Genomic DNA, 27,474 nt, shown 5'->3' on the forward strand with positions numbered 1-27,474 from the left:
TTAATGGATGGTAGGCAAGTCTCCCAGCCAGTTACCAGGTAGGGGACGTGGACACGTATACTCATTCTGCAAGGACGACAAAACAAAATATTAAACAGCTGGTCTGTGCCAGTTACAGAGGCGGTGGTTACAATGTGACGTTCATTACATTGGCCAGCGATTTGATAACAGGACAATGGGGCTGTGATAGTGCCAGCAAAACTAATTTGGGTAAGCAATTAAGAAAATGATGAAATCCCTTGTGTCGAGATGGCTTAGAAGGCTGGCGTGCCCTTCCCTAGTGCTTCACAGAGATTAAATGGTAGCCTGTACAGCCAACTATTACACTACGCCGCTTTGAAAATATCAATTAAACATGAAATAATTTAGTGAAACATTTTATCAATTGCCTATTCTTGTCTCAATATTGGATATTGGATGTGTTGGGTCTTTCCTTCTTGCTGATCCACTCTTGATGCATTTTTGTGCTCTTATGTTTTTTTTTTTATCATAGCTTATTTTTATTGCATGCCATATAGCGTAGTGCTGTCGTTTTGTGAAAAAAGAGCCAATTTGAAGCTTAGCCACAGATAAATTCCAATTGCCTTCATAACTCAACTGTTGGGAGTTTTGCAAGATTGATATTGTTGTCAAAGTGAGGCGGATCTCTGTGACAAAAAACTCAAGATGTGCAATGCCTTGAGAAGAAGTTTTACTTAAATAGCATCAAACAAATCTTTATTGTACTTGTCAAGTCAATGTGAGTCAACAGAGCACACAAACAGCAAGATGCAAAAGCTCAGGATGGGCTCCAAACACGTGCACACGTGCACACACACACACACACACACACACACACAGTGAAGCACACAAGTGTCTGAAGAGGCATGCACGCACAATTACACATCCTATTGTGTAATGTCGTGGAACACGTATGAGGTAAATAATGAACTGTACCCAATTCATTTCACGATAATGTTATTAGCATTAAACTATAATCAGTCGGCAATGGATCAGCATCATGTCCAGGCATTGATAGCCTGGTGAGGTAACATGAATTTGTACATTTGCAAGATAGATAAATGACACAGAACAATTGCCTGCGTAGTTGACCTGCATGCGGAGTTCTTAGGCCTAACAACTCCCCATTAATATAATAATGCTTTGACTTACGAGGGTTCTGAGACATGAGCCAGCCTACTCGCTATATTTTGCTTTGAGTATAAATTTGCGATATGAGCACGTTTCCAGATGCTGACACCAGATGACCGAGGGCTACAGGCGCTCCTAGCTTCACTCGTTAAGTGATTTTGCCTGTATTTGTGAATATATATTTTTTAATAATATTATAAAAATATGTGATGGGTCCAAAGAAAGCAAGTGGCAAGGACGCAGCGACAATAAAAGACGCATGATGACGATGGAGATGAAGCATGAAATAATTGATTAACATGAACGTAAGTGATTTGGCACGGCAGTACGAGCGGAGTACATAGATGATATGTACAATCCTCAAACAGAAGGATGCTATCAAGAACACAGTCTTCCAAAGGCAGAACTATTATGTCTGATTTTATGTACGTGTAAAGTACATTTACAGTATAAAGTGTTATGTAACGCCCAACCCTCTCTCTCCCCCTCCCTCGTCCCTGCAGACCGCTGTCACCGCCATCGTCTGTCTCGAAGGTAAAACTCAAAATAAAACTACATTTTATATTACAGTAATACTGTATATCATTTATTATAGAATTAAAACTTTTTTTCTGGTGTTATTAGCGTTGATTTGAGTGTTTTTAGACGGCCGGAACGGATCCATTTTTCCCTATTATTTTATGTTGGAAAAATGGATTGGATATAAGAGCGAATTGAGTTGCGGAGCTCAGTCCAGGAACAAATTCTACTCATATGCCAAAGGATTACTGTACTTCACATTGTTCTTGTTTTCATAATGTGCAGAACCATTGAAGCACTGTAATGTATGTCTACTTGCATCTCAGATATTCTTCCAGTACCAGTAGCTCTGGACTACTGATACTCTTCAGTGTCTCAGATGTCTTATGTTGCCCGGCAACAAAGAATCTGCTGTGCCTCAGGCAGCAGAAACGTCACGGCTAATATAGTGTCCAGATACAAGCCAACAGTTGGCAAGATGCATCCTGAAAGTTAAAATATTGGGGGGGAGTGTCGGGTTTTTTTGTCCTTGATTTTTCCCTCAAGGACAAATGCTCACTGTCATTTGCCAGCTCCTGTACCACCCTACAACCAGCCTGAAGAACATTGTTGTTGTACATGTACACAGCAGTAGTAGTTAGTAACAAGTGGATCTGATCAATTGGAATGTGCACTGGTTATTAGAATTGAGGACTTGCAATGGCATCACAGAAACAGGAAGTTCTATGAGAAGCAGGACTGATGAGTTACAGTAATGTAATGTAATGTCTGCAGCTTTGTACTGCATGGACTCTACTGAAGCTTCAAATTAAGACACCAGTTCAAGGAATAATCCATGTTCTTAACATCTCGTAGGAGTGTGGGAGACAATTAAAGGTTATTCGGATAGTGCTGGTAGAAAAATGTGTCAGGGACTTCATCCTCTACTGTTGTGCCCCTGAACTGTCAGTGTCTTGATTTGAGGGACATTCATTTCAATAAACCTTAGCAAGTACCTATCAGTGTTGGGATGAAATTAGAATTAAAAAAAACGGAATCTTCTTTCACAGCTCAAGGCATTATGACCTGCAGTGCTCGCAAACGAGTGGTCAATGAGCAGTAATAATTGATTGAAAATAGATGGGTGTTTTTTTGCTGCCTCATTAGTCTAATGCAGCACATATAAAACTCCACTATGCAACTGTCACTAATGCGCCTCTACTAGCTAAAGCCACAAGCATAATGCCATTTGGAAAGCGCTAACTGGCTGGAAAATATAGATATACGATCCATAAGACCTGCCGTGTGTTCACGCTGTGGCAAACAAAGACTGGAGCATAAACCACAAGACCAAAGAAATAAAACTACAGATAAAGTACTTATTCATGTTTGATTATGAGAATCAAGTATATTATTTCGCCACATTGAAATCTGTGGATGGTTGCCAGCCAATTAGAGTGCTGGGCGGGGGGGGGGGGGGGCTGCAATAAGCTAAAGTGAAGTTAGGAATGTCTAATAGGGAAGAGCCATGTATAAACGCATGCATGCACATCCACTTTCACATAAATGTGCAAACCATTCATGTGTTTGACTCACAGCATAGAAGCCACCCTTGGGGGGTGGGGGGGCTTGACAGAGCCCTGCAGGGATGCTTCCTTGAAACCGGAGACAATACGGGGAAAGGAAGATTTCCAATGGCTATAAGGATTTAATGAGTACGGTATATAGAAGAAGCCCTCAAAAATCATGTGAGCAGTTAAAGACTGCTTTAATGAACAATAATTGAGATGTGTTAATCTTTTAATCGCAGTGACATAACACTGCAAAAAATGGGGTCGGAGTTTTACCTGAATACCGTTAACATTTAATAATCGGCGTGCTACATGCTTCCTCTTTGTCTTTGACGGCCTTTAGCCTGTTGTTACTGGGTTGTTCTCTTTGACTTCTCTAACAGGTAAATTGATGGGCGGTGCTTGAACTCCAGCCAAAAAAGAAATGGTAGCAACAACATGAGTCACTTCCTTCAGTCGTCTCCTTTCACATGGCGATGTGCCACTCCAAGCATGCATTTCAAGAGTGATATATCTCCCCGATTAGTGCCCTTGCCCTTGTTGAAATGCACTCCACACACTTCTTTTTTAAATCCATTAAATATGTTCTTAGATTAATATTAGTGCTGAGGGCATCAATATGAATGCAGAAATATTGACAACAAGAGCAACGTTTTGCCTCCGGGTACACTGCACCGCTTCGTGCTGAAAATGCAAACTTTGCAATGACAGCGTTCAGAGATTTCCGGGGTAGCAATGAAGAGAAACAGATGGAAAGCAAACTGCATGGATATAATAACACAAATATGCTCATTTAACACATCGTTGAACGTGTAAGGAACAGATGCTGAACAACAATCTGACTCGCTCACACCAGTTTGGGCCTCTCTGCTTTTGCTCTTTACTACGTTCCTTCCTCAAACTTTTATGACATTTGGTTTAAAATAATTTAAAAGAATGAATAAATTTGAGTGTATAACTAATTATGACCTACTTTATAATAAAAAATGTGTGCATTGCCGCTCAGGACTGTGTCTTCGAGAGAGTGGTCGACCATTTAATCTTCTTTCCCCATGCTTCAGACCTAACGCAACAACAAGTGCAGTGGCAGCACATGTAAGATTAACAACAGACGTGTCCATCTTTTACAAGCATACAGACACCTGCAAATCCAACACAAAATCAGAAAGGCCACCTTCCCTAAGGACATAAGAGTGTCAACTCAAGTGTGACCACATATCCTCTGCCCTGTTTAAACATCCTAGCGTTATGCAGGGAATCAATAAAATATGTATTGGTAAAATAATTTCATTGGGTTCTTTGATTTATTTGACTGAAAACGATACATTAAACATAAAGGTGCTGAATTAAAAATCAAATAATCTACATCCTCTACTCTGGTACAGCAGCCATGTTGGTTTTCAATAAAGCGCACACAATGGCTTAATAAAACCACACACCTCATACTGGTGGAAAATCTGCAGAAAACCTCTGACATCTTGACACACGTCATCATATTGCCCTCCCTACTGTGAGCTGAGCAATAAGACTGTGCCAGTGCAAGATCACTCTCTTTCCCCCCATGTCTTCAGGGGCCCCAGAGTTCGGCTATTTGTCTTGTCAACTCCTCCCGCTGGGTTTTCTATGCTGATATTCTGACGCCAAGGCCATCTCAGACACATTTTGGAGTGGGGTATAAAAATTTATAATACCTTTTTTACTTTTTTATATTTAATGACTACTGAAATTAGTTTTGTGATCTGTTTTTCGGACGCAGTCAGCAAACATCTCTATATGGAAAATACATGTTTACTCATCCACTAATTTAAAGTCACTTCAGGTCTCTCACCATGCGGCATAATACAATGCATTCAAATTTAATTAAGCTTGATAGAATTGTTATAAGCAATTTTATTATTCCATTATTTCTACTCGACAGGATTTTGGCCTTTGGCTGCTAAATAGTTGTTGTTGTTGTTTTTCATCAATAAGACATGTATAATTAAATATATATATAAACTCATTCTATTACATTTAATTTTTTTATTTTGCTTGGATATATATTGTTCCGCTCTAATTTTATTAGAGTTGAAAGAGAAACCAGTCGGCTCAAGTCTCTCAGACAATCCATTGTTTTATCACAGCGTTCTACTTTACGTATATGCAGCATCTTAAGTAATTGATTTTGACCCTGTTGAGTTGTTGGTGAGTGTAAAGTGCAGTTTATTGCTTTCTGATGGCCCGTGCTACATCTGGCTGTTGATGCAGCAAACCTGTAACACTAAAAACAATCACATTCCAAATGATATTTGTTTTATGGGATTCGTTGAAATGTACGGGCGAGCAAGTGCATTCCTCTCTGTGGCCTGATATCCAACCGAGACGCTGCGGGAAACACTCGACGTTGCATTTCAAGGGGGAAGACAAGGTTCTCTTATTCACTTTAGCATATTGAGAAATCTGATGGAGTCAGCCGCATTACATAAACTGGACTCATTAATCAGCGCTGGTTCTGGAGGCCATATATCAAACCAGCGACGGCCATGAAATTGTCACAGTGTAAATAAGAGTAATCTGTTTAGCACCCTACCCTCTTGCTTGTAAAATATTAGCTTAATTTAGCTGATTAATATTAAGTGAGTAACAGGGTTTTGTTCTGCACAGAGGTGCATGGTTGGAGTAAAGTTTAAACAATTTTCGTTTCAACAGTTATTTTTACAGGTTTTGGTATTTACCGGTAGTATTTTTTTTAAGAATTACTTAAAGGTCCAATGTTGCACTCTAATTATTTTTTTATATATGGCCCAAAGGTTCCCAAAATATGTTTACAAAGTTTGACCAAGGCATCACTTGGGTTGTGCATTTAAGGATGTATGTATCCCACCTTGATTTAGTCATCTGGCTTAATGTATCGGGCACAACTGTTCAAAGCAAATTTCATACATAATTGGGCCAGAAGAGCATTTGATGCAGATTAAAATTTGGTTGTTTGAGTCAAGCCAGATGATTCTTCAAAATATTTATGAGAAATTTTCATTTCTGTGTGTGCTACTACTTTAATGTCTGGAAAAATAGTAGTAGTCACCAACAGGGTCCGTGTACTGCAAATGCATAGAGAGCCCTTAGTTTCCCCCTTGGAGCAAGAGGACTAGTGTGGCAAGTAGCACTCTTCCAGGAGAGACTGCTGAAGAGGTAGTTGTTGTGCTAAAACCAGACATTTGCAGCTAGAATAGTCGTTTACCACATTAAAAAACAGTGCTTTTCTTTCAAAAATAAGGAAATTTCTAAGTGACCCCAAACTTTTGAACGGTAGTGTACTGTTACATGTAGCACGACTTCGCCGAGAAAAATTCCTAGTCTGTGAACCCTCATTGACTGGCAATGAACAACTTCTGATCTGATTCTGATTCTAACATTATTTTATGCCTCAATACGGTGGCAAAGAGTCTGTCTCAATGACTCATAATATGGACAACATAATTAGCATGCTCAGTGTCACCAATCAGAAAAAAGACAACATGTATCCAATAGGCGCATACTGGAGCGTGGCTAAATGCTCAAACGTGCACCTTCGTCAAGGAAAGACGTTGCACATGTCGGCAGGGACATGTCAGACTCCGGGAGCCGTAACTCTCATTTCTTACAGAGGGATTTATCATCAAAATGATCTTGGATGCCACAGTAACGTGTGACTGTATGAACCAAACGTGTTAATGAGAATGGGAGCGCTGATGTCCCGTGTATGTGTGTGTGTGTGTGCGCGTGTGTGCTCGTGCATGCATGCATGACAGAGAGAGATAAAGTGTGAGTGTGAGCGGGATAAACCAAAAAGCCAACAATGAACTAGACTACTCTACTGGTGGGACATTAAACACAAAGTACAAAGTGGCTGCCTTTCTCCATTTTATGGTGGATGGCATCCAGAATTTAGGTGCATTACAACCACTGGAAATTCATTTATTGGCACTGGATTATTTCCCCAACAATGTAATCTGTGCTGGACCAACATATTATTATTATTATTATTAAACCATTGTCACCAGTGATACCAGTTAATTAGAATACAATTTACGTAAACTAATCCACAAATATATATATATAGTCTTTGAGAAAAGATCACAAAAGAAACTTTTGTGCTTGGGAAAAAAAATGTCTTGAAAATGGCCACACTAACAAATATCTTTAAGAAAACAAAAAAGAAACATACCAATTCCCCAGTGAACCCCTACACCTTGGTGAACTGAGAATCATAGTGTTCTATTTCTGCCGTTTCAGCACAAGGTTGGCATCCTTTCCAGCAGTCGTGTGCATTTCGGAAACTCAGATCATCCTGCAAATGCAGAACTGTGCTATTTAAACGGCTCCGCTTGTTGTGGCTTTGTGTTTTGTCAGCATCCACACACCTTGTGTTAATGCCCTGTAAAGTTCACAGTGGCTAACCTCTTAAAGGGTCACATCATTAGTTTTTACAGGATGTTAAAGTCGGGGATTCTCATTTTAGTCGGCATTAAATCTGGAACACTTGAAAATAATGACAAATAATAATGCTGCATGTCTGGTAACATTAACCAACCAAGGACTCGCCATCAGCACCAGCAGTCACTTGGAGCACGGGAGAAGGAATATTGTTTTTGTTACATAGCCGGGAAATATAAATATATTTATAAGCTATGGTATGAGTCAACATCTTCATGTTCTGAAAAAAAGTATTATTACCTCTTGAAAGTGATGCATATTTTCATTTTATTTATATGAATAGACATTAATGGGTTAATGAATCCTATCTAAACCACTTCTCAAAAAAACAACAATGGATCCTGATGTATTAGCTAACTCTAGGCCAATTTCTAACCTTCCATTTCTGTCTAAGATTTTAGAGAAAGCAGTCGTGTGAATTCTTACAAGAATTACAGTCAGGTTGCAGACCTCATCACAGCACAGAGACAGCAACATAATCAAGGGTTATTTATGACAAATAAAGACAAAAAAGTATGGTCTAAATGATGGTGAGAGCTCAAAAAGAGAACAGGAAATTCCATGTTCACAAAAAAAGGCAATAATATAAACTTTTAGAACAAAGTGGGGTCACTCTAAGTAGTAAAGCAACTTTAGGCTGCAATATTCTGTTCTACGAAAAGACTGGCCTCCGTGGGTGGCTGTGGCTGTCGCTTAATTCTAACAAATGAACAATATGCCTCAGGGCATCATTCAAAAATATGTGATCTCCACAAATGTCTCTGTTCCCCACTGAAATGCACGTTAATAATTCAAATATATGTCGTGAAAGCAACACAGTCTTGTGAAATTAAAATTAATGTGAAAAGAGTGGGGTAAAAAAAACCTCTTGCAAAAACGGCAGTGTAAGAGTAATCATGCGACAAAAAGATCAATGCAGAAATGAGTCCATAAAATATAGATAGTGCTGTTCAATAGTTGCACATATGATAATTACACAATTTACTGGCAAACAGCTATTTGGTGAATTTCTGAAGAGAAAATTGCTTTTGGTTTCAAGGCTTGTATTGTGAAATATGCAGGGGCAGCTTGAGGCAGCCATTGGTCGAGCCATTAAGGCTCAGTGAAGAAGTATTGAATTGCTGGAAAGACAGTTGCGTTATATAATGAGCTGTCTGTGCAGTGGAACGCCACAAATATTTCTAAAATTGCAGGCACATGACCACAGAAAGTGGTAAAAAAAAACGGATGTGGTATTAATTTGTTCTCAAAACAAAAAACAACAAGACTGTAATACATAGTTTTTTAACCAAATAAAAATTCAAGCTGGGGGGCGCCACACTGCTAGTTGGGCTTGATGGGGGTTTTCTTTGGTTTGTAAAGGGTTAGCGACAACCAGCTGCTAACAAATTCTCAAATTACAGCTGAAGGGTGTTCAAAAATTTATTATTTAAACATAATCTCTCTCTCTCTCTCTCCAGTCCAACTTTGTGTTGCTGTAGCCATGCATGAAACTAGACTTCAGCCTCTCTCTCTCTCTCTGTAGCGACGCGCCATGAATAGTACGGGAGTGACACAATGCCCCATCCTTACCTTTTTCAATTCCATCCCATTTCCTGCAGGCTTATATTATTTCACACAGTGTAGAAACAAAATGTGCTACAAGTTGGTGATAAAACTCCAAACAAGGTATAAAAAAAAAGTGTGACTAGGGAAGATTACATCAGACACGCGGTTTGATTGATCTGAATAATTATTCCCTGAAGGAAATGAACATTGCACGAGGGCTCCGACCACTGAGATTGTTTTCATGCCCAATTAAGATTACTTGGGATGATAAATGATTTTTGTACAGCGCTTCTAAACTTGGATATCAGAACGCTGGCTTACTGCTCAGTCTCAGGGATTGTGAGATGATTAATAAGGTAATAAAGCAGAAAAATGTAGTTCTGAGAAGCAAAATAGGGTACTGAAATATCTAATTAACTAAGTGCCGTCAACATTGGCATGGACGTTTATGCATGAGCAGAAATTGTGGTGGAATAACCTCCCCGCCCTAGGAAACATTTGTCAGTGTAAATATGTCTATCTTACTTCAGTTATATTAATAAACCACAATGAGCACTTGTGCTTATTACATACAGTTAATAGAACGTTGTCAGGTTTCAAAGGATTGCCACCCCGCTCCTTTTTCACACATCACAGTGGTTCGATCCCCAGATTTGCCCATTTGTAAGTACAGTTTTCTACAGTTTGACAAAAAGTAGTAGGATGGTTGGACATAAGGTTCTTGAGGTTTGGTTTAAATGCTGGAATGAAAAATTTGGCTTTAAAATCCATTTATTTTTCCTTCAGAATGAACTGCTGACCTCTATCAGGTCAAAGTCTCAACACATAATATTGCTAATTTGAAAGTGATAAAATGTTGAAGTAACACCACAATCTGTTTGCTGGAAAGCAGCAAATAGATTGTTCAAAACAACATATTTTTTAATAGCAATTTTCACCTATGAATTGATTCAATATCCAGCAGGATGGCATTTGGAATGAAAAACCCATTACCGGTATATACAGTATACAGTATACATATATATATGTTCTGGCTGTCCTTCGGGATCCTGAATCAACAGCCAGAGTGCAGTGGGTGCGAGGTAGCTGAAAATACATATTCCGCTCTTGTGCACAACACTGTCAAACATTAGAATATTTTTTTTTGTGTGATTTGCAACTAAACTTTCCTGCAGTGCTTTTTTGCACTCCACACTAAGGCAGCCAAAACAAGCTGTTGTGCAAACAGATGGAAGTTCTTTCCAGCAGGTTCCTGTTTGTGTGAATGCTCAGGGCCACTTTAAGCTTGAGCAAAGACTATCATTTTTGCAGGCCTTTTGAATCATGCTTTTAGGTATTTTTCTCAGAGTGGCTCGGGTATGACATCCCGTATAATTTGACACCAAAAAATTGTGTTGCTCACATTATTGTTACCTCAGGAAAACCCGGATCCTGGATCTGGCACTTTGTAGCAAACATCCTGAAATAGCAGAATTTGTTTTGACTAACGTCAAGGCTCAAACAGTAAATTTTAACTGCACACATGTACTGATTATACATGGTTATGCAAAAGCCCTCAGTGATGTAATACTGTTTAAATAAGCCCTGTGGGGATGTGCCGCAGATGTAATCCTACCTAAAAAAAGAAAATGTTGCTTCTCATATTATCGTGTTGAAAAACGTTATCCTGTTCGAGGATGAGATAAAAGGGAAACTGGGTATTAAATGGGCCCAGAGGCAAAGTTACTAAAGACATAGTAATGATAAGCTCAAACATTACGGCTTCTTTTATCAGTACTTTTTAAACTTTTTGGTGTTATTTTGGTGTTATTCATTATCACACTTCCATCATTTCTGCATTGAGAAAAGCTTCTCGAAACACACACACACACACACCCCCATGCAGACAGAGATTGATTAGTTTATCTTGGTGAATTTTGGCAATAATACATTGATGTGTATATTCAGGTGTTTTTGTAGGATCAGAAAGTGGAGTAATAATTTGATGGAACAGCTTACACTGTTATTTGGAGGCATATCTAATTAATATACTGGGCTACACTTGAGCTGATCATTCAATCACAACTTCATCATTTGGACTCTGAAACCTTCATTGAGTGATGATACATTTTCCATCAGAGCTCGATGTGTTTGTAAATTGGAGCTTTTTCTTTTGTTTTTTTGACTTCTTAATTTGATTTTTTCTTCTACACTCTGAACACTCGCATAAAAAAATAAAAAAGAAGAAGCAAATATTGGATGGACTGGTGGACACGTTCCCTGCTTCCTGCAGGTGCTGCAGATATCCACTCTGTGAAGAGATTTTGTGATTGTGTGTAGGCAGCAGATGCGTCGTTCATTGTGATCGCTCTTACACTCTGCAACATTGTAATGTCACGGCCCTGATGGAGACACTTACTCACATTCAGCACATTTGAGTTTGTGGATGCATTTGTGCCAGCTTTGGATTTACAAAGGCTGTGGGAGAATGAGATTCATGATCTTCGTCAGAAACACAGACAAATACAGAAGCTTACGGAAATGTTCCGTAGAATCTCCTCTGTTTGAGTTTCTATTGTCCTACCCAGTAAAACCGAAGAGTCCTATATTTTGTTGTAGCTGCAGGGCTGGATGCTGCTAATAATACCTTTCTCATTGGGGCTTTGCGTTGAGTATGTATGACTGTATCCTTGCATGTGTGACAGGAAAGGGAGCCTGTGGTAAAAAGCCACACTTACAGCGTTTCAGCGCATGCGTCATCATCCAGCACAGCCTCCCTCTGCGGGGAGGAGTTCTCATGACGAGGACCCAGCAATCGAGGGAAGGGGGCGTACAATTGTCCCTCTGAGATGGTTAAGAGGCTGTTGCCCTGAATAAGTGAAAATGCTTCTTGCTCAGAAGGGGGGGGGGGGGGGGGGGGGCTTGCTGGCATTGTGATCCGAGCAGCTGTTTCTCGCAATCCACATCTTGAAATGATGACAAATTAAGATGTTTTCAGTTTTTTCCGTCACGTCAGCCAGAAAAATGCAGAAGCCGAGCGGCGAGACGCTGATATTCCCTGATCGTCCCTCGGTTAACACTGGTTCATTCATTAATTGACAGGAGCAGCGTGATTGCACTTCCACAGAAGTGGGGACTGTCACAGTCCAAATTACATCACGATGAGGTTTTATTAGCTGCTCTGAGCAGAAACAGAAGGCTTTCTATAAACTCTAACAACCTCTTAATAATTCTGCCTTTTAAAGCTCCTGCTTGATTATTTATTAAATAATTTAAAGACAGGCTTGATTTCATGGTGCACACATAAAAATAAAAATAAAGTTGCTATTGCAGTGCCTAGAAGAGATAATTTAAGAGAAATAAGGAAATGATGAGACCTGGATTATTTGACTTATTGTAAATACACTGAGGTTTCTTCATGATAATGGAGGGTTTACATTTAAGATCACGGTTCCCTCAAATTACAGCAGTAAAGGGGACAGGAAGTGGAAAATTAACAGGTTTTTTTAATGCTTTTTTTTTATGCTTATCAGGTTGAATGTAACTAGGAAAATTAGACAGAAAACATGCAAAGAGAGTGCTGAGGCTGGATATGTTCCTCCTCGCCCTGCTCAAAAGCGCTATGAGGGAAGGACGGGTACGGGGACAGTATCTACAACAGACAGGGAGAGATCAAGGAAAAGATGAGAGATGGACGGGAACAGACAGTTGTAATCTTCAGTTTGCTGAATTATGAAAAGATAAGGAGTAGCAGTGTTGCAGCCGCATTCTGCTGCACATACTGCTTCTTCCACCAGGATCTTTTTTTCCTACCTTGCAACTACAACCTGCAATACATTGCAATAATACATATGCTAAATTTTCTGTCCACATAGATAGACCAAAATTATGTTATGTGGAGGAGCGGTCATCCAATTACTGCAGGTGTGATCAAAGAAAAATGTAAGGTACAGTCCTTCCATAAGTGTGTAATTCTGTAAACAGGAGAGTGCAGCCTCGATTCCAAACCTCAAAAAATGATCTCCATTTACGAGAGGAAGAATGTTCCATTTAGGCTTTGATCATTACATGCAAGTGTTCCAGAAGGCAGCCGCAACAAGTTGTATGTGGTGTAATTGTTGTTGCAAAGAAACACTGAAGAAATCAATGTCAAGCATACAAATGTGAATAATTATCATGCACAATTTTTGTGCCACTCTTTTTTTTTTTTTTTTTAAACAACTAACCTAGTTTATCATAAAGCACAGCAGGTTTGTTGCATTTGTTCAAGAAAGAAGAGATACAGTACAGTCTGTCATTACTCTTTCATGGGTCGACCCGAAAACCTAAAAAGGAAGATTATAGATAGATAGATAGATGGATAGATGGATGATAATTTGCTAGACTTTGCACACACGTAAATCTAGCAAATTAAAATCTGTGTATGAACTGAGTTATCTTCTCTGTCTTCAGCGTTGACTGAAGTTTTGTCAAGCGGTGTGGTGTGTGTTGGTGTGCCCGCTCATTTGTCAGTGCTGGAGCTCAATGATCCACTCCGTAATGTGGCGCAGTGATGAATGATGATATGCTTTCATCTCGCAAAGCTACACTGTAAAACTGTGTTGTGAATTTACTGCAAAAGCTGAACAGTGTTCCTCTGAATTAATCACACAATGACATGCTGTGCTGTATCTCATAGAAACATGCTTTTATTCACATGCATGTACGCAAAGTTAACTGTAAGCAGCAGGCGAGGAGGTTATGTTTTTCACGCCGTTTGTCTTTTTGATAGCAAGGTTACGGGAGAAACGCTGCATTGATATTGATGAAATGTTTTTTTTAGATTGATTCAGATACCTGTCTGGATAAAAGAAAGAAAAGAAATACCTGGATTTTCCAATTTACTTATAATGGAGGCTTTATTAAAAAAATAATATCTTGTAAAATTTGCATTCAATTCACTCACCAAAAATCACAGTCATAAAGGGGTCCAATTGCACTATCATGCAAAATGTCTTCTGGATCTGATCCAGAATGAGGTCAGGAAAAAATATAACATTTTAACATTAAAACCCCATTTATGGATTCAAAAATCAAAAAAAGTTCTGCATTGTACTGAAGTCGTTAACAAAATATTACCAGAGAACCGGTGTTGAAGAGTGAGGGCACGACTTTGATCTGATTTAAGGTCATAGAAAACAAGAGTCTCAGTTCTTCATGAATCAGCTTTCTCCAACTGTTTTTTATTAGGGCAATGTGTTAATGCGGTAAATTAAAATTACAGCTGCTGTTCTGGCCATTTGAATATTGCACTATAAAAACAAACCCGATTTAACGTTGAAGTAACGCAGTCATTACTAGTCATTGCTAAACAATGTAGCTTCCTTTTGGATTAGTAAATTCTATTAGCACAGGATGTGATTTGTCAGAGCTGAAGGCTTTGAGGTCATTCTGGGACGACTTCCTTCACACTTCTGTGGTTCTTTTCACAAATTAGAGTTTAGAAAGAAAAAAAAATCAGATTTAAGACGATCTAAACTGGATTTTTCACACAGCTGCTCTCATTCACAATCTTTAAATAGTCTAAATGTGAAACTATCGTACGGATTGTGGTGATCTCAGCAGATTCCCAACTCATTGTTGCATCCCAATTCAGGCTGGCAGGGGTCTGAACCATTCTGTGCCAGTCTTGACAATACCGCCCTGAATCCGAGCCACGGCAGGGGAAATGTGTTGTGTTGCCTTTTTGTTCTACGTTGCATCCACAGGGACCGCTGGCACTGCACCGAGGCGTGATGAAAGGCACAGCCAGCTGCACCGGCCAGTGAGATGGCACTTCTATCAATCTAAATGAGGCCAGCTTCTCAATAATTAAACAGCAGAAATAAGAAACACTGCAGACCCCCCGCCCCCCTGCCGCTGATGAGCTGTTGTATACGCCCGTCAGTGGTGCTGAAATTTAGAGATTGTTTTGGACGTGATGAGATTTTGGATTAAGGTTTTGTGGAGAGAAACAATATATTGCACTGATTGCTCCAGAAATACTTTCGGCAGTAGACGAGTACATCAAAACACCCCTTTTGTTTTATAGATTACTTCAGTCAAGCGGCGTGTCGCTGCCAGATACATGAACAACGCAGCAGGAAGTTGACTACATGGCGCTGCTAAAGCCTCTCTCCCCCCCGAGCGATCGCTGAGCCTCTTTTGCTGCTCCAAAACAAATCAGTGTGTCACAAAGTGATTTTTATACTACACTATATTATATTTAGCAATTGAATTATCCAACAAACCAGCACTGCAGATGCAAACCTAACAGTACCCTGTTACGTAATGAATATCCAGACCATCACATGGAAAATATTGACGGCCTTTTAATTAGCTGATTGGAGGAAGCGTGGGATTTGCCAGAGGTGATTTGCTTTGTAGTTACAATGGGATCACATGTATTCACATCCCTGTAAGTTTTTGTTTCCTAGAGGATATATTATTACTTCCAATACTCAAGACAACCTGAACTGTATTTCACAACCAGCTGCTACTATGCATATAAATTTGGTACAAGATGTGACATCAGTGCATGGACTTTGGTGAGGTCAGGGAGGTCCATGCACAATCCAACTTCAGCCGGGCTCTTTAAAATTGCCAGCAGTTACAGTCAGAGTTTGAAGAGTTATTATACATCAGAACGCTGTGTTCCTTTTTTTAAATTAAATACTTTGCTTTAACATTTTCAGAGTTTAAATATTTTGGCCCAAAGCCACATCCTCTGCTTCTGGAAAATATGTTCAGATGTGGATGGACTATTATCGATATCGTCAGTGAATGAGGGCAAACTAGAGTTCATACGTGACTCAAAATGTAAAAACAAACCAAAGAATCCTCATGAGAAACACACATTTTAGTTTGTTCCGATCCCAATATTTAATCTGTGCGATTACCATCATTCCTCGACTGCAGTTTACCAGAAGTAGCTGTACTTCCTCTGTGACTCGCAAACATACCACAGAAAGGTTATTGGTTGGCTGATCAGCTATGTTTAAAACTGCCCAATTATATTAGGGAAGCATTCTTGCATTATGTCCTGCAATGATGTCATCATCAACACGACACATCTGACTGGCTTGGCCAGTCAGTAAATGGAGCTTCACAATTTGTTCCTCAATATGTCGGTTGATTATTGACCGATGTTTATGGAATTTGACACAGTCATAGGGCGGAGACCTTTCCGGATCGGATCTTGATTGCGGATCCCGTCGAGTTACAAACAAATCTGGATTTTCCAATTTACTTATAATGGATGCTTTAAATATTCAATTCACCAAAAATCACAGTCATAAAGGGGTCCGATTCTGATACAGAATGAGGTCAGGAAAATGTTTTACATTTTAACATTGAAAATAGATTCAGTTAAAAATACACTCAGATTCACTTTTACTTTTCATGGTTGGTGTATAAAGATATCAAGAACAATTCAGAATATTTTGATGATGACCCAGATCACCATTTGGACGGTGTAAATCTAATTTTGAGGGGAATGAGCTGCTTGGCGGAGGTCTGCGCGCTCCGAGTGCTTTTCTCCCCAAGGCCCTCCTTTGCAGACACACAGACAAACAAACAGAACAGATGACACAGCATGCTCCAATTCCACTTGGCGAGGGGGAAACCCCAAAACCTGATTTTCATATTAAATTGTTCTTGATGATCAGAGACATAAAGAGCAGGCGATGGGGGGAGAAATAGACAGAGTCTGAGCACAGCAAGATACTGGAGGGAGAGACCAGAAGGGAAGCTGTGTATGAAGGAAATGGCAACAGAAAGGAAAAATAAGGTTTGGTAAGGCAAACTTTGAGATTAAATTGAGTTCAAATCTTGAAGTAATATAATTTAATTTTAGAACCAGTAGTGCCCAAATACCCTCAGAAACAAGACCACTCAAACCACAATCTCTATTCAGCTACAATAGGCTGCTGTAAAAAGTTCAAACTTTTAATGAACATGTTCTACTTTTCAGTGTTATTAAAAGTCCCTCAAGGACTCTCCCTCTCTCTCTCTCACTCATTCTCTCACTCACTCACTCGCTGGTACTATAAAAATCATCATCTCCAAATCCAATGAAGTTCAGTTTGCAATGGTGCCCACAATCCACAAAATGTGTGTGTGTGTGTGTGTGTGTGTGTGGAAGCAAAGTGAGTAATTAAGTAAATCCCTCTTCCCGCGACAGTAACATTGTCAATGTGCGACCAACCCCCCCACCACACACACACACACGCACACACAAACACACCTCACCTCCAATCCCACATTTATTTGCAGCAGATGCAAACATTCACTCCAAACAGATTGCTTGAAGCATGTATGAGCCGTGCCGTGCTGATGTGAGGTGGTGTCAGGTGGATAGTTAGGCCTCGTCCAATTATTCATGGTCCCTTGAATTAGAAATTACATGAGAAATGGAGGCAATAAATAGATTTTTTTTGGCAGAGTGGTAATTAAAGGTTAATTAATTACCATTATATTTTACAATGTATTTCATTAAATTAAATACAAATTTCACCTCGTAGACAGCAGGTGTGATATCACATTATATATATGTAATGTCCGCTGAAACCATGCGATGTGTGCTGACCTTGGTTTTTCTTTTTTCCAGTTTATAAAAAGGTAAAACCTGAATAATTGGAGATGTCAATTTTGCTTAAGTGTGATTTAACATATATGCATAGTTTTTTTTAAGAGGGCATACTAGATAAAGGATTTACCTCTCTCTTGAGCCTTGGTATTTTGATTCGGATTTTTTGAGGGGTTTTTTTTTAGGCTGAAGCGATGGATCATACCTCACACTCCCTGGAGCCAGAAATTGTGCAAGTGCAGGATCCAGTGCCATTGCCCAGCGCCTCCAATGCCTCTGGTGTGGCAGCGGGGTTGTAGCTCATGTAATACTCTTGCAGCTGGGTGCTCAGGTTCTGCTCTGGCTCTGGACTCTTTTTGCGCCGTTTCCGCCCCACCACCATGGATTGCTGCTGCAGCAACCTGGTTGCGCCTGGATAGCGCCGCCACAACACGTAGATAATTGTCAAGAGTAGGGACATGCTGAGGAAGAGTGCCACACTGCCCACCACCACTTTGTGCAAAGTCATGTGCTCCATATCTGGGGGTGGTATCAGAGTGGGTCGAGCACGGGAAACAGAGTCTCTTGGGTTTTTGCTCATGTGCCCTGGGAAGGTGGGATGAGGGATAGGCCGAGGTCTGAAAGGTGGTGGAGGACCGAAGATGCTGGTTGGCGGCATCGGTGGAGAGCCACTAGTCGGGGCATAGGTTGGTTCGGCAGTGGCTTCAGAAATGAGCTCAGACATTGGTGAAGGTGTTTCAGTCAAAACATAATCAGTTTCCTCACAAATACCGTGGCTCCTTGTAGCGTCCATAATTTTTTCCCCCTGGAGAAACTTTGGGCTGCTGCAGATCATAGTGGTGTCTTTACTACCCCGGAAATTCCTCAGCCAAGCCACAAGTGGGCATATGCCAGACGCACAATCCCACATATTCCCAGCAAGGCTGATGGAGGTCAGTGAAATCCACGCTGACACCGCCTCCTGTGACACATTGGACAGTTTGTTGGATTCCAGATTGAGGACTTGAAGGTTGGGCAAGCAGTGAAACACAGCTGGGTCTAAGGTCTGGATTTCATTCCCAGACAGATCAAGTTTCTGCAGTGTATACCACGTCCACGGGAGGCCCTGGTTGACCACCCTAATGCGGTTCCACTGAAGATAGAGCGACCTAAGGTTTGCCAGGCGTGGAAAGAGAAAAAAGTTGATCCGGGAGAACTGATTGTGTTCCAGGTGCAGCTCCATGAGCTTCTGTAATCCCAAAAAGGTGGTGCGGGTCAGAGCCTTGATTCGATTATAGCCCAAATCCAGAAACTCCAAACTTCGGCACTCCAGGAAGGCTCGTATTGGAATGTTGGAGAGACCGTTTGAGCGTAGGTGTAGGTTTTGTAATTTTCGTAAACCATGGAACTGACCTGGCTGGAGGATTTCTAATTTGTTGTAGGACAAGTCCAGACTGCGAAGATTGGGAATTCCATGGAATGTGGAATTATGCAGGGACGTTATCTTGTTGGAGCTCAGTATTAGTTCTTTAAGCCTGCGAACGCCCTGGAATGCTCGACTGTCAACAGCTGAGATCTGATTGTGGTCCAAGTATATCCAGAGAAGCTGGCTGAGGTGAGCGAACTGGTATGGCAGGAGTGTATGCAGATCATTGTAGCGCAGGGAGAGGCCTTGGCAACCTGCAGAGATGTTTCCCGGGACATCTAATAAGCCGGCTGAATCGCATTGGACGGTTTTCCCTTCACATCGGCAACTGTTTGGGCAGGTTCGCTCACTGAAGCTGAGCAGCAGTGGAGCCCGTAAGAGGAGGAGAAGAGGGAAAAGGAGGCATGTCAGTCGTCCATCACATAGCAATGAACCTGGGAAAAAGAACAAAACAGAGAAGCACAGAGAGAAGAAATAAGTTTAATATTACTAATAATGAAAAAAGTCACATCTGTGAGTAATTTTTAGGATTAAAAAAATCTGCTTCCATGCAAGGTGGATTTACAATTAACCCAACAGCTTGGCCATGTGAGCATTAAAGTCAAATGAGATGAGCTTAATTACATCAATGAGGAAAGAGGATGAAAAGACTTCAGAAACGCAAAAGTGGATTTAATAGAAATTGTCTGCTTATAGTCCCAACCACAGATGTATTGTAATTATAATGATTTATAATGGACAGTATTAGTTTTTTTCATTTATGCATTTTTTTTTTGTGTATTTTATTACTAACTCTTAAAATACATCCACGGTCACCACTTGGTGGTCGCAATAAATCGACCGACCAAATTTGACGATGTCAACGCTGAGGGCGATTGTGCGTGATAGACGGAGACCGGACCTGCTCTGTTGACAGAGGAGATGTTGCCAAAAGGAAGACAAGCAGATACTTCAGACGCTGGAACGAGCACCATCACAATCTCGCAATCTGTTTCTGTGTTGACGCGGATCGCCAGGTTCTCCGCAACACCGCTTAAATCGGCCAGAGTCACAGTCAACGGGATTTCAATCAGCGAGTGTGGAGGGAGGGGAGTCAAAACAAAAATATGTGGGTTGTGCCGGGTCCTGAAATTGATTTAAATAAATAGTGGCTACATTTGCTATTTACTAAATCATCTATTAATTAATCAAAGAACTATGCATTTATATACATTTTGTGTTTCAATTTTTATTAACTTTTTTTTTTTGCTATCTAAATCTGTGAATTGGTTTTGTGTTCTAAGATGCTGTAACACAGGAACGGATCTCTTATCTTATTTGGCTGATCTTCCTACTCCCTTTCGCTCACGTAAATTGCATAGTTAGTGCATTATGGTTATTATTTATTGTTTGAGTTATCGTTAATTAATATTAACGATGTGTGTGAATATGTCTTTACATATGTGTGTACAGTATATATATGTATTTATGTTTATGTATATGTGTGCGCATGTATTTGGCATTGTTTTATCATTTTATTCTTGGTTGTTTACGTGGTCGAAATAAATAAATAAATAAATACTTATGAAATTATCGTTACGGATGTTCGACTTAACCGTGGTCTCTCAGCTCGACATAGACAACAGCTGGTTCATCTCTATTTTCACTGTGACTGCCTCAAGGATCTGCACAAGCAGCTTTAAACAGCGACAGAGAAACTGTTTCAAGCTACAGCTGGTTATATTTCATGCGTGGATCAGGTGCATTCTGTTCCGCTGGGGGGAATCACCAACATTTCTTTTTTTCCACTCAACTCACTTTTTAATTGTAAAACAAGGAACATCTGCAAACATCTGCAACCACATTCGGTGGTTTGAATAAAATATTATTTACCTCATATTTATTATCTTAATTTGCGAGATGGGATTGCCGTCATCCCCAAAATCAGTCAAGGGTCAGGATTACAGGAATATGTCTCTGTCGCAGAGTTTCCAAATTCATTTCACTCAATGTGCAAGGAATTTAACTCACATAGCGGTTTGAAAAATGCTGCATCACTCCACTCTCATCCCACTCCAGATCCAGTATATGCAAGTATGTTTCCCTCGCAGTAGTTTAATGAAAAGATGCACCCTGCTTTTAAAACACGAACAAAGAGATTGTGTAATTCTAATCCTTTTCTAAACAGACTATTGGTACAATGCAAGCCAAACCCCACTTTGACCTTGAGCAGTATTGAACTGCTGAGTCTATAAAATGTTTAGTCCTTTAATTATAAGACAATGCGTCTAGTAAGTTAATAAAGGCCTTTTTTTATGGCTGAAGTGGAATGTTCTTGACCGGCCGTGTCGATTATTGGATGAAAGCGCTTTGAAATTAAAGCCGACGGTTGGCCTTTTGAACTAATAGATGTGTTTGATTTCTAATTCTACGTCGTGCTGCAAAGAGCCAGCACATTAAAAGATATGTCACTGCAATAATATACCGTGATTGTCGAAGGGCATACGTAGACCTAGACCAGGGCTCCCCAAACTTTTTCCTGCGAGGGCCACATAACTATTCCCTTCTATGATGGAGGGCCGGGGTCAGTTTGTACTGATGGCAGGGGTGCCTAAACATTTATTGTTTTCCAGACAGCCACCAAACAACACTATTAATAAAATAAATAATAACCAAATAACCCTTTCCGGGTTCATCACAGAAAAAAAGTCCATGGAACATTAACTTTGTAGGAATATCATTAGTTTGATTACAATTGTGTGTGTGTGTGTGTGTGTGTGATACACTGTCAGCAAGATAAATGTTTTGCTTTAATTATATTTTAATTAGTTTTAATTATATTTTAGTATTTCTATTATGTTTATGTAGTTTTTCTATTTTTCCTCAGTACATTTCATTTTGTACTGTTTGTAATTTTAAGGTTCTTGAACATGTTTTTTAGCTTTAGAAATCATACATGAATGGAGAACCATCACATATCTGCTCTTAAGCATGCACTGCTAAACTGAGAACATTAACAGGACAGGGAAACGATTACGAATGATTGTTATAATCAAATCGGCATTAAATGCATGCGTTGCTAAATGCGACTTATGAATCCCTGCTGTCAACTGTCTGTTGATCTGTCTTTGGGTTATAAATGGAGCACTTTGTTTTAATACACACAAACAAAGTTAGAAGCTTGACTTTATACAATTTTCAGAAAATGACATGCCTCATATTAGAGGAACAATATTCAGCTCAGTAGGTAGACATTATTAAAAGGCAAACTGGATGAGTAAATGAGGCAAGTTGTGTAATGACTCTCAGTGCAAGTTAATGTAGCTGCATGTTTTATATATAGAAACTCCCTCATTATCTTGTGTTGAGTGATCTGTCTGGAAAACAAGCTCCGTTGTCTGAGACAGTGTGTAGACCACATTATTATTGTTCACAATACCACATTATGAGCATCATCGCTGTGACAATTGAATGCTACAATGGGTGGTAAACATGTTGAAAAGGCTCTGCACTAATCACAAGAACCTGGCGTGTTACACTCCTACACCCTGCTACAGCCGGGGTTGTTTCTGCCAAACAATTCTTAAAGGAGACATATTATGAAAAACTCACTTTTCCCATGTTTCTACACAACTATTATGGTGGTTTTGGGTCACTACCAACCCGAAAACTAAATAAACCATCAAGGGAGAATCCTGCATAGTTTGCAGAGTTCTGTAATCACCGACTGAAACGTGTCTGGTCGAAATCTCTGGTAAAAAACGTGCACACGATGTATACGTTGGACACAATTGGACACAAACTGCTTCCTCCACAGTAGAAGGTGAAGAACACAAAGTCCAGAATGCCATCGGTCTCCCTTTGGTCCTGCCGATATTATGCTTCTGCCTACATTCACTGTGCCTTCACTGTCTGTGTCCACCCCAAACCAAATGAGGTCAACTCTTGATGTGAAAGTTAGCAGCACATGCATGAACTTGCAGAGGGATTGGCGACAAAGTTACACCTGATGTTGATTCCTACACTGCTAACTATAATAGCTGTTTGAGGCGTTAACTTTGTGATGTTTTGTCAATGTGATGTTTTGCTCAAATTCAAGTGCAAGGTTAGCATGGTGCAAAAAAGCCAAAGTCCACTACATTTATGGCGTGAATCCGTTCAAGCCGTCGTTCAAGCAGCCAACTCGAGGTTCTTCGCCTCTCTAGACACACACACATGATGCCTCGTTCTCCACAGCTGTCACAAACACACCTTCCCGATTCAGTGGACTATTTGAGGTGCAACAATTTCCCATCTCTTCCTTTGCCTGTCGATGCCAACGTGCCCATCACCGCCTGTGCCTTCAGTCCCACCAGCCCCCAAGGGATCCATACGCAGGTTCCGGTTAGGCGGGGGGAGGGGCGATTGAGAAGTTTGCTTATAACACCCCAGTGATTCCACGTGAATCCATTCAATCTGTAAGAATGATGAGATCAGAGGCTACTGTATGTGCAGAACTATGAAACATTTCAATACCATAGCCTGACTAAAAATGCAACAGATTGCAATTTGATTTTTTCTTTTTTTTTTGCCTTACACAACATCCCAACGGCCCTTCAAAGAGAAGCAAATTAAAATGCAGCTTTATGACAGACCGAGTCTCCGTTAGGAAAGACAAAAGAGACAGACGCTATCTTTATTTTTAGTGCACCGTGTTCCCGTTAACCTGACCACGTGCACAAAGATGCCTGAAAGCACGCACATGCATACATTAACCTGCACCAGGAACAACAAATGTTGCACTTTAGAGAGTTAGAGTTGGCATTATTCATGTAAAACACCATGCTAGAATGTCTGATTTTAAATAACCCTTTGATTAAATTAAACACCCGCTGGTGTACCTGGGGAAAATAACTTAAATTGAGAGTCCGTGTTCTCCCACTCAGAGGCAATTAAATCTCATTTGGTAAACTGTACACATTTTATTTATCTGGTGCTCTCCTCCAAATTGAGCAGAGTGAGTCAGTTTGAGCAGGTAATAGAGATTACATGTCACTTATAACGGGTGAGGTTTTATTAATGGAATATTAATTGTTGCCTGCTGATGATAGTGGAAATGTGCATTAATATTCATGTATTTACTGCTGAATTATTTAAGTAAGAATCATGTCTTTTGCGATATGCTTGGTGGCTGTCTTTATATTTATGTTCATGTCTTGCCATCGTTGCATGAGGCTTTTTTTGTTGCAGTTCACACTAGCCCATGCATATCCTCTGTCCATGGGGCACTTTGACTACACCGCTGTGCAATCTGCTGTCCAATAGCCACCTTTTCAAACGCAAACCACCACCATGCAAGTGAGGATAAATGACATCTTTACAACTACATCTGAAGTTCTGGACAGCAAGGCTGGTTGTTTCTCATTTTTTGTAATTATTTAAAGCATTTCAACTGCATCTTGTCCACTTCAGATCAATGATCATATGTATGTTTAATGTTCAGTGAAGACGCTTGATGGACACAGCAATTATGAGAGGAGGAAAAAAAGGAAGTCAGACGCCATCATAATAACGTGAAAAGGAAGTGAAGAACCGTCTGCAGGCAGGCTGGAATGGGTGGAGGAAAGTATCAGGTGTGCTCTGTGACAGGAGAGGGTCAGTGAGGATGAAGGGAAATGTCTACAAGACAGTGGTGAGGCCAGCCATGATGGACGGCTTAGAGACAGTGGTTCTGAGGAAAACACAGGAGTAGCAGCTAGAAGTGGAGGAGATGAAGATGCTGAGGTTCTCCTTGGGAGTGACCAGGTTGGATAGAATTAGAAATGAGGCAATAAGAGGGACAGTGAAGGTTAGACCTTTTGGAGACAAGATCAGAGAGATCAGACTTTGTTGGTTTGGACATGTCCAGAGGACAGACAGGGACTATATCGGTAGAAGGATGCTGAGGATGGAACTGTTATGGAACAGGGCTAGAGGTCGACCCAGGAGAAGATACATGGATGTACTGAGGGGGGACATGTGAGTGGCTGGTGTTGGGGAGGACGATGCAAAGGACAGGGTGAAGTGGAGAAGGTTGATTTGCTGTGGACAAGTCCCACTCATGGGACAAGCCGAAAGTACAGTAGTAGTAGACGGCATCATATAACCAAGGAGGTTAAAGTCAATATTGGTCAATTTAACCTCCGTAATGTTCTAAAAGTATGTCATCATGTATACAACATAAAGAACATTGGTGTTATTTGATGCTGTGGAGTCTTAAAATCATGTTGCACAGCTTCCTTTTTATGCTAGATTTCGAAGAATGAAGCCTTCACTGCCTCTTTTTCGTCGACACTCCAACAAGGTTTTAATGCCATCATCCAGAAACCTCATAAAATAGAGACGGATATGAGGGTAGAATTTTGATGACTTCATCTGAAATAAATCTGAAGTTTCATTAAGAAGGAATTTTGCAACACGATTTTGAATTGAGATAAATTATAAGTAATGTTGGTAAAACCCGGTGTACTGCAACAAGCCAGCGGCAGCGGTGCTCTCAGAGCAGGACAAGATGGGTGGTTGTGCCTGCAAGCAAACTGGAGCATATTACTTTTTCTTTTTACTGTGTTTTATTATGGGGGAAACCAAAGAGAGCTCAGCCTAGCACCCCCCAAAAAAGACACAAGTCTACTTTTGGACATTTTAGGAGAAGTTCTAAAGCATTTACTACTTTTCTGTCATAAGTTCCAGATGTTTATTGTGTGTTCCCGACCTGCACCTCACAACATGTCAGTTAGATTGGAGGAGACACTTGGGTGACCGGCTCACTCTCTCTCTCACACACACACACACACGAGTGTACAGGGAGGAGATGCAGCATCCGACCGCCTGGTGCAGCTTCTGCTCAATACCAGCAAGACACAGGAGCTCATCATTGACTTCAGGAGGGAGAGAGGAAGCATGCACAAACCCCTTCACATTCAGCGGAACGGCTGTTGACCGTGTCTCCAGCTTCACGTTCCTGGGGACCCACATCTCTGAGGGCCTCTCCTGGATAACTAGCAATGCCAGCTTGGTCAAGGAGGCTCACTAACGCATCACAAAGACTCTCCTTCCAGCCAGTGAGGACATTCATAGAAAACTTTGTCTTCACTGAGCCCACATAATCCTCAAGGACGCTTTCCACCCTGCCCTGTGGGGGTGTTTGCCCTCTCCCCTACGGCAGCCTCCGATCCAGGACCAGTAGACTGAGGAACAGCCCCCCCCACCCCCGAGCTGCCCCCTTACTGAACTCCGCCCTACCCCTCATAATATGTCACCAGTATATGTTCATGTATTTTAATCTATTTGCTGTTTGTTTGTGCGTGTTTTTACAGCATATCTGAAAGTAAGCGAGCAAATCGGCAGACAGTACGGCAGTTTCTGCAGTCTCACGATGTCTACCAAGAGGAACTAGCCTCTTTCTCCTCATTTATAGTATCATGACGCTGCATAATGATACTTAACAGGGATCAACCAAATCGGCTTACAACAAAACCCTCGGAAACCAACTGTGGTTGTAATGCGACAACCCCCCCATATTCTAATTTAATTGTCTGCACAATCTGTATATTTTATTTACATCCATCCATAGAATCCCATTTATTATGTATTGCAGTTAAGTCTATGTCTATGTCTACCAATTCTGTGTACATAACAAGTGTAAATCTTTGTAACCTGTATGTCCAAAACTGCATTTCGTTACCTTGTACTTGTGCATGTGTAATGACCGTAATGTTGAACCTAACGTTGTAGACCTCCACACACATTAGTGAGGGAAACAACAGGAGTGAGAGAATATATTTTACTCGAGCCCTCAACTGCACATAAATGTGCACTTACATATGACATGTTTACTAGTAGGGCTGTTAGAACTTGAAGCTTGGCAATGAACAGTGCTTTAGACAATTTATGTCTGATAAGGATGCGACTGGAGCCCATAAATTGTAATTACAGAGTGAGATCCGTACCGTGACGTCCCTCTGGGATCAACTATTGACTGACCGGGCGCAGGCTGCTGAAGTGAGACGAAGATGCTCACACTGTTTTGACTCAAATGAGCATGAAATGTGCAAAATGGCAAAAGTGAAACGACAATTTCCTAAAGTATATATATATACCGTATATATGTTTTTTATCCCAATTACCTCGCCACCGGTCACATTCCAAGGGTAACCTTTTTTGAAATCCCATAAAGGTGAGACAACCCCTCTCCACCCTGGGGACAGACTGAATTCTGGCAGGAATTCAGTGTTGCTGTCATCTTCCTTGGCCGTGCGACAAGTTGATATTTCATTTGAATGCAC

The 27,474-nt window shown here is 40.6% G+C and overlaps 1 protein-coding gene across 1 annotated transcript; it reads right to left on the minus strand.

Annotated features, from left to right (window-relative positions):
- On the minus strand, window positions 1–26,164 carry LOC137915877 (leucine-rich repeat transmembrane neuronal protein 4-like). Its single transcript, XM_068758996.1, has 4 exons — window positions 25,992–26,164; window positions 20,094–20,224; window positions 17,993–19,626; window positions 1–66 (listed from the first exon to the last, which is right to left on the minus strand). The coding sequence occupies exons 1-4, from the start codon at window positions 26,162–26,164 to the stop codon at window positions 1–3; spliced, it is 2,004 nt and encodes a 667-aa protein (XP_068615097.1).
- Between the last annotated feature and the right edge of the window lie 1,310 nt (window positions 26,165–27,474).

Source organism: Brachionichthys hirsutus, unplaced genomic scaffold, assembly GCF_040956055.1.
Source record: "Brachionichthys hirsutus isolate HB-005 unplaced genomic scaffold, CSIRO-AGI_Bhir_v1 contig_652, whole genome shotgun sequence".
NCBI classification, from domain to species: Eukaryota; Metazoa; Chordata; class Actinopteri; order Lophiiformes; family Brachionichthyidae; genus Brachionichthys; species Brachionichthys hirsutus.